Consider the following 17,015-nt stretch of genomic DNA (forward strand, 5'->3'; position numbering starts at 1 on the left):
GTCTGCAGCTTCCTCAGTTTCTCCTGATGAAGCTATTCCACTGTTTATAAACTACATGAATAATCAGTGAGCCAGAGAGATAGAGTGACTATTGGCTGGTGGTTAGGGCACCCACCTTTTGCTTATTTGGATTTATTGAGATTTGGTCATTAGGCTTCTTTGAAAATCTCAGTCTTTGTCTTTAAACAAACATTTGGCAACTTATTTTGGTAAGAAGCCATGATTCTTGGAAACAAACAGTGAAAGATAAATCTGCTAAAAAAAATTATGTATCACACAACTTTTCAGTGATGTCATAATTTTTAAAGATGGTGTAGAGGTGTATACGCAAGGAAGCACTATGAGGGTACGTCTACACAGCGATAAAAGACCCACGGGCCAGCCACGGCTGGCCCAGGTCAGCTGCCTCAACCTTGCGGGCTAAAAATTGCTGTGTAGATGTTCAGGCTCAGGTTGGAGTCCAAGCTCTGGGATTCTGTTAGGATTTTTTATCTCTGGATAGACATATCCCAAGTGCCACAGCTTATCTAAAACTCAGCATACTTCTATGAATACAGAAAACACAACAAACATTTGTTTCATACATCAATTTATTATGCTATATTAGTTTTGTTATTTATTGCAATTACAACAAAAACAACGCAGGAATTCTGGGTGCAAAGATAACCTACCCTAAACAGCTCTCACATCACGTGTTTTGACCTGGGCTAATAAGGAAACCTTAAGAAGCTGCTCCAGTCTGATTTTATACAACATGTAAATCTCAGAAATGTAACACACTCACTAGATCCAAAAATCCTGCTTTAAAATCCTCATTAGCTGACAGACTAAATAAACCAACAACAAAAACAGGGGAAAAGAGTTAGCTTTAGAACAACAGTAACTACAAAAATAATTACGTATCAAAAATATGCTTTTTAGTTTCAAATCTTTATTTTGTTGCTTTAGGTTTTGCGCTAAAGAAAGCAGACATGGTTTTCATTCCAGTCTTGTCAACTTTGGCCAGAGCTTTCTGAGCAGCAGACATCTTGCTAGTTGTCTGTTAACGAAATGAGGTAAAGAGAGAAAAAAAGAAAAATTACTGAGCAAATCTGCAGGAGGGGATGCTAATCTACAAACTCACACATACTGAAATCAGTTAAAGGTTTGCTTGGTTTCTTAATCTACAGTATACAGCAGGGAAAGATGATGTGGGATAAAACTGAAGGAAAAAACCTTACAATTTTGAGATTTTTCAATAGAAAATAGTTGTCATGAATTATTTAACCTCAAAGACAGAGAATCTGTTAAGAGGACAAGGAAGCAAAATATCTCTCCCTCCTGCAGAATGAGGTATCCTAACTCAAATGCTTACTTTGGATAATCCTGGAGTGTACATTAACAGGAATAATGCGCGCAATACAACAGACGTATACTGTACCCTGTGACTCAGTCTCATGATTATGTTGTCAGCCGGCTGAATTACAGCCTTGCATTACAGATGATGAATAATTCACACTGATTTACTATCGAAATCTTTTAGAACAGTGAAATAAAGGGAAAGAGAGGAAAGGACACTAACGATGAAAGAGGTAACCAAGGTTTGAAAAGCATGTTGAGGCCACTGGGACAGCTTCCTAGAGACTGTTACACCTAAAACACATTTTATGTGCCACATTTTATAGAGCTGACCTCTTTCCCTTCTTACATTTTAAAATAGCATGCTTCACATCTCTAGCCATTTTCCCTATTAAGAAATCTTTGCATTGACCTTTCCTTCTGTTAGTCCTCCTACTGTAGGACTTCACAATTTCACTCAATTTGGGTTCAGCTATGATGTTATGGACAGGATAATGATATGCAACCAACAGTAAGATTATCTGCATTACTTACAGTGCAAACAAAAACACTGCCAAAGTATGTTAAAAGTGCAGTACACTGAACAGAACCCACAAGCCAATTCATCCTTCCCAGATGCTCTTAACTACATATTTTGTTATTTCAGAAGTAAATCAAATTTAATATTAAAGCTTTCTTCAGTCCTTTTTGTATCTTTGTGCCAAGATTCAAAAACTGCATGTACATGGTATGGGAGTGGGGAAAAAATGGAGCTTTTGAGTCATTTATCACAAGAACATAGGGGAACTCCTGTACCGTCCTTTAAGGCTGTGGAATGCCCCTAATGGAAGAGGGTTTGTGGGAAAGGGCAGAGGTGGGGGGGGGGGGGGAAATGGAACAACCACTAGGACAGAGGTGGGCAAACTACGGCCCGCGGGACCGTCCTGCCCAGCCCCTGAGCTCTCGACTGGGGAGGCTAGCCCCTGGCCCCTCCCCTGCTGTCTGAGTTCACTGTACCGCCCATGCTCTGACACACACCTCCTGCGGGGCAATGCGGCGGCATGGCTTGCTCCTGCATGGTAAGGGGGCGGGGAGCAGTCAGGGAACGGGGAGCAGAGGAGGTTGGATCGGGGGTGAGGTCCTGGGGGGCGGTGGTGTGGACAGGGGTTGGGGCAGTCAGGGGACAGGGAGAAGGGGTGGTTGGATAGGGGGTGGGGTTGCGGAGGTCCCAGGAGCGAGGTGGTCGGGGACAAGGAGCAGGGAGGGTTGGATGGGTTGAGGTTGTGAGGGGGGCAGTCAGGGGGTGGGAAGTGGGAGTGGGTGGATAGGGGGTGGGGCCAGGCTGTTTGGGGAGGCACAGCCTTCCCTACCCAGCCCTCCATATAGTTTTGTAACCCCGATGTGACCCTTGGGCCAAAAAGTTTGCCCACCCCTGCACTAGGAGGACCCACTGGCCACGGCTCCTGGAAGAGTAGAGGTGCAAAGAGCAGTAGCTGTTACAATAACAGCATGGAGTGGGGCTCTATTGCCTCCCTATGGACTGGAGAATTCCTTCTTCTTCAGCATCTACAGAACCACTCAACACCAAGCCTGGCTACTTAGGCTTGGTGCAGAGAGAGGATCTATTTATTTTCATATCTCTGCTTCTCCCCTTGGAGTGACAAAATCGTAGACTCCACTGGTCTTCCCTGAAAACTTGCATTGAAGCTGGCAAATTAGGCAGCTGGTATTGATTTACTTTATTAACCCACACAAACAACTGCACAATACAACATCTGTGGGCAAATTAAGACCTGTTTGAAAATACCTGGGAATTTAAATCAATGTTGCCTCCCTTGCCCCTTTTTTAAAAATAATACAACAGCAAACTAATTGCACTCCCATTTTCCATAATAAATAAATAATAATCCTTTACACTGCTGTAGTAGCTTTCATCCAAGGGGCTCAGAAAGCTTTATAACCATTCACTAAGCCATATAACATTAGTTAAGTAAGTGGCTATCTAAGGCCCACCACTAAAACAGAGTCACCTATGCAGTTATTTAACATTACACTGCAACACTACACAACAGTTTAGGATGGGAAATTAAGACTATCATGTCAAATGGAAACTGCAGGTAGAGTTTAAAGAAGGAGAATGCAATTGCTTTCACTACATTTTTTCCAGGACTCTAGAATCAACACTTCTATGGTACCTCTTATGAAATGTGCCATGATAAATGGTGATAATATATGGTCACGACCTTCATGTCAAACCTTTTTGATTGCTTCAAAAATTTCTGACCTGTCTTATTCACAAACAATTAAGTACCTCAAAAGAATATTGACTGCTTTAGAAGACTTGGCAGGATCAATATATTCAGGGGGTAAAATACCAGGAAGAGTAAAAGGACAGTGCTAACATGAGAACAAATGGATATAAACTGACCAAGAGTAAATTTAGGCTGGAAATTAGAAGAAGGTTTCTAACCATCAGAGGAGTGAGGTTGGGGAACAGCTGTCCAACTGGAGTAGCGGAAACAAGGAACCTAACTGGTCTCAAGATGGAGTTTGATAAGTTTATGAACAAGATTATATGATGGGGTTGCCTGAGATAGCAGGGAACTGGACTCAATGACCCAGAAAGTCACTTTCAGTCTGGTTCTTATCAAGGTGAACCCACCTACAATACAGTACATTGATTCTAATTCAGAACATGTTGAATATACTTTCCGAAAACATCCATTTTACATTGCTTTTCTGACTAAGAGGCACATTGCAAAAAATGGGCACCCTGTGTAACTATTTGACCAGCATTAAAACACGCTTTAACAAAATGTGGGCATGCACACGCATAAAGCACACGTACCTTTTTGTTCTTGAGATCACTGCTGTTAAACTTAGTGTAGTCTTCTTCTGCTTCCACAGGTGCATCTGAGAATTTCCTTTTCTGAAATTTTAAGAGTGATGAAGTTGCTCTGTCAACCACTACTGTGATGTACACACATTGAACATTAAAGCTGAAAAGGCCCTCGGGCTTTCTGGTGTAAGCTAGACACTGAAATGGCACAGGCAACCAAACAAGTAATATGCAATATAGTACTGGTAGGTCTCTTTTCATAACAGTCTCCTCAAGAAACAGGAGGATAAACAGTATCTCTTCACTATTCGGAGAAGTTGGTTAGTTTTGTAGGAAACACATTTTCTTCTCTTTTGCCCACAGAAGACTGATTTATAGAATCACTTACATATACATTTCAATTTCCATCCTTTGCCTTTAGTTTTTAATTCAGAGACTATTTGACTCATCTTTATAGATTAGTGCTGAAAAGTATTATCTACTGGCCAAGGAACAGGGGACAAAATTCAGGTCCTTGTGGTCTCTTGGGACCGGAAAGCACAAAGCAATCCTACATTTGGAACAATGTCTAATCTGTTTGTTGCATACAACCTCTCCTGGGATCGCTACTTTCCACAATCTGGTAATGTTCATATGTTGACTTGTTTGACATACATTGACTTGTTTTTGCTCAATGCTCTCTAATTTCAGTTCAGTGACAATCTAAGAGCCTAACTGTTCAAGTTGCTAGCTATCCTTAACTACTATTGAAGTCAATCGAACTCAAGGGAGTTCAGCACTTGATACGATCAGGCCTTAAGAATGCATGTTTCTTTCCCTAAGCGGTGTGCATTTGGCATTTCACAAATGTAATGAGTGCTTTTTTTTTTTTTTTTTTGAATTTTCAGAGACAATTACCATTGCCTTAATATCCTGTGAAATCTGAGCTGCAGCCTTTCTAGTTTCTTTGCCAGAGTGAGTGATAGTGAAAGTAACCTGAATGGTAACCGTTCTATTTTAAATCCTTATTTTTTACTCTATTTATTGGCACTTGTGATCTCTCTCGCTGGCACAAAAACCAGGTCTGCATCTTAGATTTTTCAGGCCCTTAGGACCAGATCCAACAGCAGCCGTTTTTTTAGTTCAATCCAAGTTGGAGCAGGCCCTTTGGGAGGTAGTTTTCTTAAATGCTACACTATAAGAACATTTTTAAATGACAGCCTAACAATAAATTATGATGTCCCTCTTTTGGAATCTTCATGTTTTTAACTTTCAGTAAAACTTTTGTAGTTCAGCTTTAAGTGATCTCAAGTATTTTGCGTGGCTATGTATTATGATCTGACAGCACCAGACTTCATACTCTGAGAAGATATAGTGATTACAATGCAAGATTGGTGGTTACAATTAATGGGATGGTTGGCATGTGTCACATGAAGAGTTCAGACTTCCTCAAAAAGTCTTGTAATAGAAGAGTAAGCTTGGTAATATGCTCCAGCTAGTAGACATTTGTAGCTATACTCTAAGGCTCCTGTGTCTCTCTCCCTTCAGAAATTTATTTCAGATTATTATTTAAGAAGCAATTACTTTGTATTAGTAAGAGACATACATCAGATCTGTCTTGATTTGTAGGAACCATACATTTTGTCCTAACAAACACCTTGGTTTCACATAAGAGAAATTTTAAAATAAGCTAAAACAGAAGGTTTAAAGCAAATCAAATTTCACCTAATTTATGCCTTGATCCTGTAAAGCAGTGAGATAAAACATATTAAAGTAGCATTTTAGGCCCTGAACCTACAAAGATTTACACATGTGCTCAACACACCGTGAGCAGCCATGTGGAAGTCAATGGGACCGCAGACATTATTTCACAGTCAAACTATTGAACAAAATTCTAAAAATGGCTTGAGTTGTAATCACACTGCTGATTATTTTTAGAAGTCACTAGACCTTTCTAAAAACAGATTCTCAGCATATCCAAACAGCATAATAGACATTCATACACATTGTATAATCCACATCACAAGAACGCTCAACAGAGTTAGTGTAACACCTAATGAATATCACTTGGCTCAAGACAGAATCAAAGGAATAAATTGTGGCCACAGTTACTTCCATGTGGTTGGACAGGTGTAACTTTTATGAAAAAGACATGAGGTCATATAGTCCCATCAATCTACCAACAAGAGATGCTCAATTTTTTTGATTTTTCATTATAAAAACAGGAAAAAATTATTGACAAAGATGACTGAAATTTTGATGAATAAAAAATAGAAAAATATTTGGCAAAATTTTTGGGATCCGCCTCCCCCTATATTTCTGATCAGTGCTACTACAATGCAGGTTTGCTCCTTACTGCATATTTTTTAATGCTTTGTCCAGTCTAGTTTTAATTGCCTCAAACATTGAGAGAGACTAATCCACAACAAAACAGACATCCATCAAGAAGTTTTATTAGTTTTCTACCTTAAAATTTTTCCTATTTTCCTACCTTTAGCGGGGGGTCTGCTTCTGGACTTGTAAGTTCTGGAAGCCTTCAGAATAAAAGATTTTAAGTTACAGTTTTCATATAGAAACAAATCAATATATTGGAATATAACTTTTGAATATGTTAACCTGAAATTACATTCCTCTCCCACAAAGAGGGCATCAATGCTAATCCCATCAATCACCCTCAAAATATTTTCCACTTCATTTCATATTACTTTTATGACACACTAACGATGAGAGCCAAGTTTTCGAAAGAAGTGGCTAGTGGGGTGCCCATTAGGTTTAATCATCTTAGGTGACAACTGAAAGAGGCCTGAGTTTCAGAAAGTGCTGAGCAAACACCCTCTGAAAATCAGTCCCCTTTAATGGTGTCAAGTCAGATACCTAAAACAGAGGAAAACCCAAATCACTAGTTACTTCTGAAAAGCTTGGCTATGAGCTGTGAAAGGATATTTTATATATACAGCAGCTGATTGAGTGAGAATGGAGAGGCAGTGTAGTTTAATCGCTAGACCACTGCAGTGGAACCCAGGAGTTCTGGGTCCTATTCCTGGCACTGCAACTAGCCTACTGGGTGACTTGGGAAAGTAACTTCACCTCTCTCTGTCTCAGCATCTCCTCTATAAAATGGTGATAACAACATCGACCTTTGTAAAGCACTTTGAGATGAATGGATTAAAAGTGCTATGAAGGGCTAGGTATTATTATCATAATTATTAGTATATTTCTACTTGCAAAACATGCTGTTTACATTCACAATGCCAACCTAGACTTAATAAAGAGAGTTCCACTCTTCCTAAGAATGGCCATACTGGGTTAGAACAATGGTCCATCTAGCCCAGTATCCTGTTTTTCGACAGTGGCCAGCGATAGATGCTTCAGACAAAACAGGGCAATTACTGAGTGATCCATCTCATCACCCAGTCCTGGCTTCTGGCAGTCAGAGGTTTAGAGGCACCCAGAGCATGGGGAGGCATCCTTAACCATCTTGGCGAGTAATTATTGATGGACCTATCCCCCGTGAACTTACCTAATTCTTTTTTGAACCTGGTTATAGCTTTGGCATTCAAAAAAATCACATGGCAAACAATTCCAAAGGTTGACTATGCGTTGCATGAAGAAGAACTTCCTTTTGTTTGTTTTAAACCTGCTGCCTATTAATTTCATTGGATGACCCTGGGTTCATGTGAAGGGGTAAATAACACTTATTCACTTTCTCCAAACCATTCATGGTTTTATAGACCTCTGTCATATCCCCCTGAGTCATCTCTCTTCTAAGCTGAACAGTCCCGGTCTTCTTTAATCTCTCCTCATATGGAAGCTCTTCCATACCCCTAATCAATTTTATTGCCCTTCCCTGTACTTTTTTCCAGTTCTAATATCTTTTTTGAGATAAAGTGACCAGAACTGCAAGTAGTGTTCAAGGTATGGGAATACCACGGATTTAGACAGTGACATGGTATTTTCTATCCCTTTCCTAATGGTTCCTAATACTGTTAGCTTTTTGACTGCTGCAGCACTTCAGCAGATGTTTTCATAGCACTATCCATGATGACGCCAAGATCTCTTTCTGAATAGCGACAGCTAATTTAAACCCCATCATTTTGTATGTATAGTTGGGATTATGTTTTCCAATATGCATTACTGTGCACTTATCAACACTGAATTTAATCTGCTATTTGGTTGCCCACACACCTAGTTTTCTGAAATCCTTTTGTAACTCTTCTCAGCCAGCTTTGAACTTAACTATCTTAAGTAATTTTGTATTGTCTGCAAATTTTGCCATATCACTGTTTACCTTCATTTCCTGATCATTTATGAATATGTTGAACTACACTGGTGCCAGTATAGATACTTGGGGGACCCGCTATTTACTTCTCACCATAGTGAAAGCCGACCATTTATTTGTACCCTTTGTTTCCTATCTTTTAACTAGTTACTAATCCATTGAAGAACTTTCCTCTTATCCCATGACTGAAGAACCTTTGCAGAGGGACCTTGTCAAAGGCTTTCTGAAAGTCCAAATACACTAATCCACTGGATCACCTTTGTCTACATTTGTCGATACTTTCAAAGCATTCTAATAGGCATGATTTCTCTTTACAAAAGCTGTGCTGATTCTTCCCCAATATATCATGTTCATCTACGTGTCTGATAATTCTGTTCTTTGCTATTGTTGGCACTGAAGTTAGGCTTACTGGCCTGTAATTGCCATGATTGCCTCTGGAGCTTTAAAAAAAAAAAAAAAAAAAATACTGACATTACATTAGCTGTCCTCCAGTCATCTGGTACAGAGGCTGTTAAGTGATAGGTTACATTCCATAGTTAGTTGTTCCACAGTTTCATAACTGAGTTTGTTCAGAGCTCTTGGGTGAATACCATTTGGTCCTGTGACTTATTACTGTTTAGTTTATCAATTTGTTCCAGAACTTCCTCTACTGACACCTCAATTTGGAAAAGTTCCTCAGATTTGCCACCTAAAAAGAACGGCTCAGGTGTGGGAATCTCCCTCACATCTACACGATAAAGACTGATGCAAAGAATCCATTTAGGTTCTCTGCAATGGCTTTGTCTTCCTTAGGTGCTCCTTTAGCACCTTGATAACTCATTGGCCCCCCCAATTGTTTGGCAGGCTTCCTGTTTCTGATATACTTAAAAAAAAAGTTTTGCTGTTACTTTGTGTGTCTTTTGCAAATTGGTTTTCAAATTCTTTTTTGGCCTGCCTAATTATACTTTTACATTTGACTTGCCAGAATTTATGTTCCTTTCTATTTTCTTCAGTAGGATTTGACTTCCTCCTCCAATTCCTACCCTCCTCAGATATTTAATAAGTGACAAAAATATCTCTATCAGTCCCTGTAACTTGATGGTCAAAGTTACAGTATTCAGTAGAAAAGGTCATCTGCAGAGCAATGTGTGTCATATAAAGCTAACAAATAATTAAAATACTTACTGTAAGTACTTAGATAGCTCAACACTCAGATCTTCAGAAATATATTCTGATATTAAACCATGGGCATATCGTACATAGTCATCTGAAAGTTAAAAACAAACAAACATGATTCGGAGAAAGAGAGTGTGCATCCATGTTATACAGTCATAGGACTGCTTTTCAATCCATGCTCTTGTATGTCACTATAACCCATTATGATGAGCTAATGCTAAGAAACTACTAACAGACACATGACGTTTCTCTTTGTTGAGTAGTTTATGTTATATGACACTTGTAGGTTTAATTAAAAAGCAAGGAGTTACTATGCTTACTTTGTCAGCACAGATGTTATTAATCTCTGTGGCATGTACTTTATAAAACCTGTTTGCTTTCTGAGAACTCTAAATATAATCTATTTTTTCTGCACTATTAATTTTTAAAAAATGCTGCAGAAGTAAAAAGCTGACTCAACAAAATGTGTAATCATTAATTTTAAAGCATCTGGATCCTACAATTATTTGGCAACAGTTTCAGTACTAAAATATATTTCTGGCTTCAACTGAAAACAATTAGATGAGACAATGAGTCTATTTCAAAGCCTTGTACTTAATGTCAGTATTTTATGAACAATGCCAAGGCATATCTAAACATCACTGGCAAGACAGGATAATTATCTGTGGAAATATGAACTACTAGAAGCTGTTTTCAGGACAGGAAACTCTTGCTATAAAAGTTTTTCTGGAAATCAAACCTTTGGCAACATGAAGTCCTAAAACATCTCTTTTTCTGTCCCCCTCCCCACAAAAAGGCAAAACAAGGCTTAGCTCCTGCAAACTCTTCTGTATGTGAATAACTTGATGTCAATGGGGCTATTAGAGAGTAACTTTACTCACATGCATAAATGTTTGCACAAGCAGACCCCAAGCCAATACCTTGCCTCTTAATTAGCCTTAAAACAGCCAAGCACTTCAACCCCCTCCCCCGAACTATATGGAAGCATATGGTAAACCAGCCCCCAGAGTAGCAAAGATATATTTCTCCTGGGTCAGAGATGGTTTGCCACACACGATTACGTGAAGTTTTGTAATAGCACAAAGCAAATTGGCGCCAAAACAGATACAATTAATAAACTGGCCCCAGTGTGCACATTTTAGCTCTACTGGCACAACTTTCCTGTGTGCTTTACAACAACAAAAAGCAGATTTGTTTCTCACGTATTTCCTCCTTCCTTAACCCCCTTTGGCATCCAAAACCATAAAGGAGTGGTCCAGATCCAACACACTGATTCTGAACTTCACCCTTATATCCCATCTATACCTAAATAGAGATGTTCTTGTTATCTTGCTCTTCTTTTTATGGCACTGAATTGTTAGGTCAAGTCAGTTACTACAGCAATTCTTCACTTCTCTCAGACCCAGATATGAGGCTGCATCACCCCCCCGTCCTCCAGAAATCTTCACTGGCTTCCTTATTTAAAAATCCAGTACAGAGTTTTCCAAGGAGTTCCTACTGCCACCCTAACCCATACCCTAACTCTTAACCTGCCGCCAGCTTTTCCATTTATTCAGGCCATTTGCTTCTCTTCTCAAATGTCAGAGAATTCTGTATCTCCCTTCCTTGTCTTTTCTCAGTGGGCTTCTCCCACACTGCTCTCACCATCTGAAATAGCCTCCCTAACAGCAAATCTCATCTCAAGATCCATCTCTTCTCCCTGGGTTATATGACTCCCAACCTTCCTCTCTAATAAAACATTCAGATCCTACACGCTAATCCTTCCTTGTTTCCCTTGTACTCGTTCTCCCATTGGATGCCCTACAACACTTCTGTCTTACCACACCAACAGATGCTACCTGGCGGTTATTACTGTAATCTACACAGCTGCATTTACAGGTAGACTGTGAAGATTACTGCCATACTCTTGAATCAGCAACTGTATGCAAAAATCAATTGCACTCTCTTATCATTGAATGATGATTAAAAATAAGTGTTGAGTAAGTTCCCTTTGACTTTCTGCCAATCCCTTTGCTACATACAGTAGTTAGAGACACTTTAGAACCTCCTCCAAAACTGACCTAACTTTAACCCACAATACTCCCTCCTTCAATGTTGTTCTTTAAAATCTAGACCCTTTTCAATGGCAAAACTATAATAAAGAATATACACACCTTCCTGTAAGGTGGGAGGATACAAGAGAAAACATTGTAGATTGAGACTAACAATAAATTTACCAAAGACAATGGTTAAATATAGTAAAGATGGACCTGATCTGACAGTTGCAATTTCCTTTTATTTATTTAATCTTTTTGGAAGTAATAAAAAGTTACTGTAAAGTTAAAGGCACACAAGTCTCTCAGCACCACCTCCTTTTTGAAACTATATATTATAATGCACCCCCTATAAAACTGTCTAGATATCTCTTAAATCTCATTTATGCTTTTTCCTTCATATCATTACTTGATAACTGGTTTTCCACATACTCAGTACTCAGAGTTCAAGAAGCCTGCCACGATTACCTGTTCATTGTTTCCTCATTTTTAGATTGCATGCTGGCTTCTGAACCTCTTAGTAAAGTGAATAATTAACTTCGCTTAATTTGCTCTAATTACTTTCTGAATTTGAATTTCTTCTCTTAAAAATTTTGATCTTTTTCTTCATCATAGTGCATATTCTGAAGGGCATATCTAGGATATTTCATAATCCAACCCCTCCGTGACCTTGTCCTCAGGAAAAAAGGTTATCAAAATAATGGTGAAACCTTACAACTTAATGATTATGGTAATAACTCTAACACTTTGGGTGGAATTTTCAAAATCACCTAAATGATTTAGGAACACAAGTCGTAGTGACTTTCAGTAGGACTTGTGCGCACAAAGGCATTTTTGAAAATCCCCCTCTATATTGTGTGTATTCAATATATTATTAAATCATAATTTATATTATGTGAGTATATATAACATAATTATGCCTATACATACTGTATAGAGATAATTCATATCTATTATACTAAGATTACACGAGATGCATATTCTCTCTCTCTCTCTCTCTCTCTGCATAATCATTGCACAGGAGTACGATCCCAACCTGAGCATTTGTTCTCCGAGCACATCAATGAATAGTGATGGTTTGCTGAATTGGCGCCTCAATTAGATCTCACTAGAAGCTATTCAGAACCCTTCTCCCTGTACATTTGGTGCATTATACAATTACCACGTTTCAGGCACCACAGAACTAAAAACAGTCATGGCACCACTACAGTAACTACACTAAAAACATTTTGGGCAAGAAATATTTTTAAATGTTTACAAACCATTTAAAATTATTGTTAGATTCTAGCTGAGCATCTAAGCTGCAGGTATCTTATCCCATAAAGATATATTTAGTTAGAACTACACTTAGTTTTCTTACCTTCTTTAACATCTGTGATTTGTTTGCCGCTGATAAATGTAGCTGATTGCACCCTTCCACCCACACATACATTGCTGCTTTTAAGTACTTTCACTGTCTGGCTGACCTGTAAGGAGCCACAGATTGAAATGTCTAAATCAATGTTGTTCTGCACGTGTGTTAATACAGTGACAAAGCCCTTGTAATTTGGTTTAAAGCACATAAAATGCTCAAGTTATGAACTGTGATGAAACTTAATATACATCTGTAATGACTAGCATATGATCTCAAAAAATTAAGGATCCAGTGTTCCGGCCTGCTGCCTTTGAGACATGGCAGCTAGATTTGCAGCTCCGCTGAGACGGGCTGGAATTTACAGTTGGAGCAGCTATGGATTTTACAGATGATTCATGCACCTGCTCAGAAAAGTAAGGGTTTTTCCATTTCTATTGGAATGGGAATGGAGTCCTGAACAGGAATGGAATGTAATCATCAGGATTCTGTAGGCCAGGGCATTGTCAGATTCAATATAAGAGAGAGACTGTCAGTAGAGAAGGATCCAATTTTGTTTTGGAGGTCACGGAATCCGTGACTTTAATGGACCTCCATGACTTCTTTTGCTTCAGCCCATGGGGCTGGAGAAGCTGTCAGCTCCAACCGAGGAGCAGAGGCGGGGTTGGAGCAGAGGCCAGCCCCCGGCGGGGCTCCGACTGTTAGTTCCCACCCCCTCAGGTATTTTTAGTAAAAGTCACAGACAGGTCACAGGCTTCCGTGAATTTTTGTTTATTGTCCATGACTTTTACTAAAAATACCCTGATAAAATCTTAACCTTATCAATAGATCAAGAACATTATAATTATATACCAGGCACCTGCAAAAACATAAATATTCAGCCATGGATGTAAAAGTTAATATCAGAGATGTGAAACTATATGGGCTCTTCCAGTGATATTTTTCCCTTATACCAGCCTTGGAAAAATTCCACTTAACCCAGACCAGTACTTCCTTTAACAGGCAAGAACATTATTGTTATCCCCCCCCACCCCGCCCATGATCATGGCAAAAGGTGGGAAGCAGTTTTTGTACTTGGGGTGGTAAATGTTAATGACAATTTTTCAGGGCTCCCTTACATCTTGTGATTGACATAGATTTAATCATTTTCTCAGATGGATGCTGTTGCAGTAGATCTATTCTGATTGAAAGGATCTGCTTCTTTGTGTACAACAGCTTGGACAAGTACAGCAGCTTGGACAACAGCTTACCTGACACAGTACAATTTCTTTTAGGCATAGAGAGTGTGGGCAGGCTTGTTTCACAGGTGATACATAGTTGCACGACCCTACCAGTATTAGGGGAGACAATGTAGAGAGCTCATGAGGAACACAGTTGCATCAAATCACAGCAGTGTTCAAGGTATGCTTCCCTCCATGTTTGGCCGGCTGCTATGGGCTAGGGAGCGAGAAATGGTCATAGCCTTGCTTCCTTCCCATGCTTTAAGACAAAGAGCAGTCCCTGAGCTCAGGGACAGCATAGAAATAGCAACTGTAGCCTACTCTGGACCTTTCTGCGCCTGTGCAGGGACTAACCACAGTCTGGTTCTGTCTAAGAGGGAATCTGCTAAAAATCTGCTATTTCCTTAACACTTTATATTTGTCACATTCTAAAGTATGACAGCTTTACTGATGTGTTTACTTTTGTTCAATGGGATATGGACTTTGAATATACTCACGTTTTGTGATTCAAATATAATGTGAAGAAAACTTCTTACTATTTTAAATTTTGAACATAAAAGCTCTTTGAAAGCAAAAGAGAAACATAATACCTTTTTCTTTAACCACTTCAATGTCTTCTCTTGGCTGTATTTATAAAATTTCTTATTGCCAATTTCTAGGATGAAACAAAACAAGGGAATAAAGTCATAATTGGTTTTCATTTTCAATACATTAAAAACTCAAAAGATGCACATAAGGCATGGAAGTTATTTCATAGTTTGCACATGTCATCAGGGTAATAATACTGAAAAATATTGGAAATGTGGAAAAACAACACAGCAAGCTGATGTTCACGAGACCATGCAACTTGACAATTGTCTCTAATTAACCCTGATTCAGGAAAGCACATGTGTTATTTAAGTATATGAATAGTCTCAGTCCAATGGTTTCAAAAGTGGTGTCAATGAGACTATTTACATGATCAAAGTTGAGCACATGCTTAAGTGCTTTGCTGAATCCCTTTTGACACATGCCAACAGACGGTTACATTTATAAGTGATATGGTCACAGCTGTTTTTTTCGTCTCAGGTTCAGTTCCTAGTCAATTTGTTGTTAAGCCTCATGTCTTAAACCTGGACTTTGTAAACAGATGCATCTGGCACCAAAGGCAGAAAAAAAGAATAGTTTATAAAAAATATTTCACTGCTCTTCCAAGCATTCTCCCCCAAAGACTCATAGGATGGTGGATAGCAACATTTTCTTTTTCATCTCCTCCTCCTGCTTCTAAATAATTTAACATAAATGTCAAAGCAAACAAGTTGTAGTTCTTAAAAAAAAAAGTGAAAACATGCAAATTATTTGGGGATGGTAATATGTCTTATCTATTATTTGTTAAGCACAATACAAATTAATTATGATATATGTATTAAAATATTTTCCATATCTGCAACTATGAGAGCATAAACATTCATTGCTGATGAATGATTAGTTATCTGCGTGTGCTGGGGCAAATGGAAGAGGAAATTACAAAGATTTCAGGAAAATTTCAGCATAGAACTGCACACTAAATTAATAGTCCGGAAATTGAATGAAATGTGTAAGATGTGAAAGATGTGAATGTGAAAGATTATATAGCAGACTTTAGACACACCACATTTCAATCTTGCTCTTTAACAGGTATTTCAATAGGGTTTAATAACCTATATAACATTACCATTAATACTTACATCTGTTTTATGTAATTTAAAAGGTCTGATACCATACTCCAGCACTAGACTCATGGAGTTTCTTTCTCTCCCTGCAAACAACCAACAACGCTTTATTTATGGTTCCTTCGGCATTTCCTTCTTTGAGGTTTATTTTGGCTCTTTCAAACTGCATACAAATATCTAATTGTTATGTACTTTTTGTGTGTGCATAGCAGGGGACGGTGAGGGGTTGGGGAATGTTACATACAAGATATAGTTTAATTTCATCTCAACCATGGTAGAAGAGTAAAAAAGTAAATATTTTTACATAGCAAAAAAGAAAAGAAAACTCCAAATACTATGCTTCATTTTATAACTGACCTGTTGCAGATTAAGTAGTTAGTTGCAATATTGTTGGCTACAGCCTTTTGGGACTCAAAAAAAAGCTTTAAAATGGTTCTTAAAAGAAAAAAAGTTTGATAGAAGCACAAAAGGGATACACGAACCTGTTTGTTGCTCAAAGAAACTAACATGATTTGGGTCCAAGAATATAATGTACAATTTTTGGATTTCCCTTATCTGAGAAAGTTCGAGGAGAGGACACCCTCTTGCCATCCTCCCCAAATCCATGTTGAAAAATAGTTTAAGTCCAGATTTCCAGGCAGAATCTCCAAACAGCATGAATCAGAGTGACTCAGTTAGGGAAGGAAATGTAGAATGTGAAGCCATTTTCATTAAAACATGAAAAATAATTACACTGAACCCTTCAGAGATCACTTTGTTTGAAAGTATTTTATGCACTTGACAGTTTGTACTATCACATACTAGGAACTGACAATATCTGAGACCTCTGAAGAATTGAAATGAGTTGTGAAAGTCACAAACTGCTGACAAAAGGATTCAATACTGGAACACGGATTTTACATGTAATCCACATTTGATATTGGTGAGAGTTAGCAACTATGTTTGATAATATGAGAATATATTGGAAAGGCTTTTTTTCCCTAATGTGTCTGATGCCTATAAAACTGGTCTGAGACATCTGGAAAGATTGGGTTTGAGAAATACAAATGGAATATAAGTGGTTCTACAATTAAATAATATGTTCAGCAATTGGGTAATCGCTATGTAGACTTGGAAGTTTCCCTGATGTATTGTTGAGCAAACTGCCTAAA

General features: G+C 38.5%; 1 protein-coding gene across 1 annotated transcript in view; it reads right to left on the minus strand.

The window, feature by feature from the left end:
• Nucleotides 1-572: 572 nt before the first annotated feature.
• RNASEH2B (ribonuclease H2 subunit B) overlaps nucleotides 573-17,015 on the minus strand; it is a 45,345-nt gene continuing 28,902 nt past the window's right edge. Inside the window, exons 6-11 of the mRNA XM_037893265.2 lie at nucleotides 14,764-14,828; nucleotides 12,963-13,068; nucleotides 9,579-9,660; nucleotides 6,627-6,669; nucleotides 4,166-4,246; nucleotides 573-1,039 (exon numbers count right to left, since the gene is read on the minus strand). Of these exons, the coding sequence (XP_037749193.1) occupies nucleotides 932-1,039; nucleotides 4,166-4,246; nucleotides 6,627-6,669; nucleotides 9,579-9,660; nucleotides 12,963-13,068; nucleotides 14,764-14,828 (485 nt within the window). The 3' untranslated portion in view covers nucleotides 573-931. The remainder of the gene's footprint in view (nucleotides 1,040-4,165; nucleotides 4,247-6,626; nucleotides 6,670-9,578; nucleotides 9,661-12,962; nucleotides 13,069-14,763; nucleotides 14,829-17,015) is intronic.

Source organism: Chelonia mydas, chromosome 1 (genome assembly GCF_015237465.2).
Source record: "Chelonia mydas isolate rCheMyd1 chromosome 1, rCheMyd1.pri.v2, whole genome shotgun sequence".
NCBI classification, from domain to species: domain Eukaryota; kingdom Metazoa; phylum Chordata; order Testudines; family Cheloniidae; genus Chelonia; species Chelonia mydas.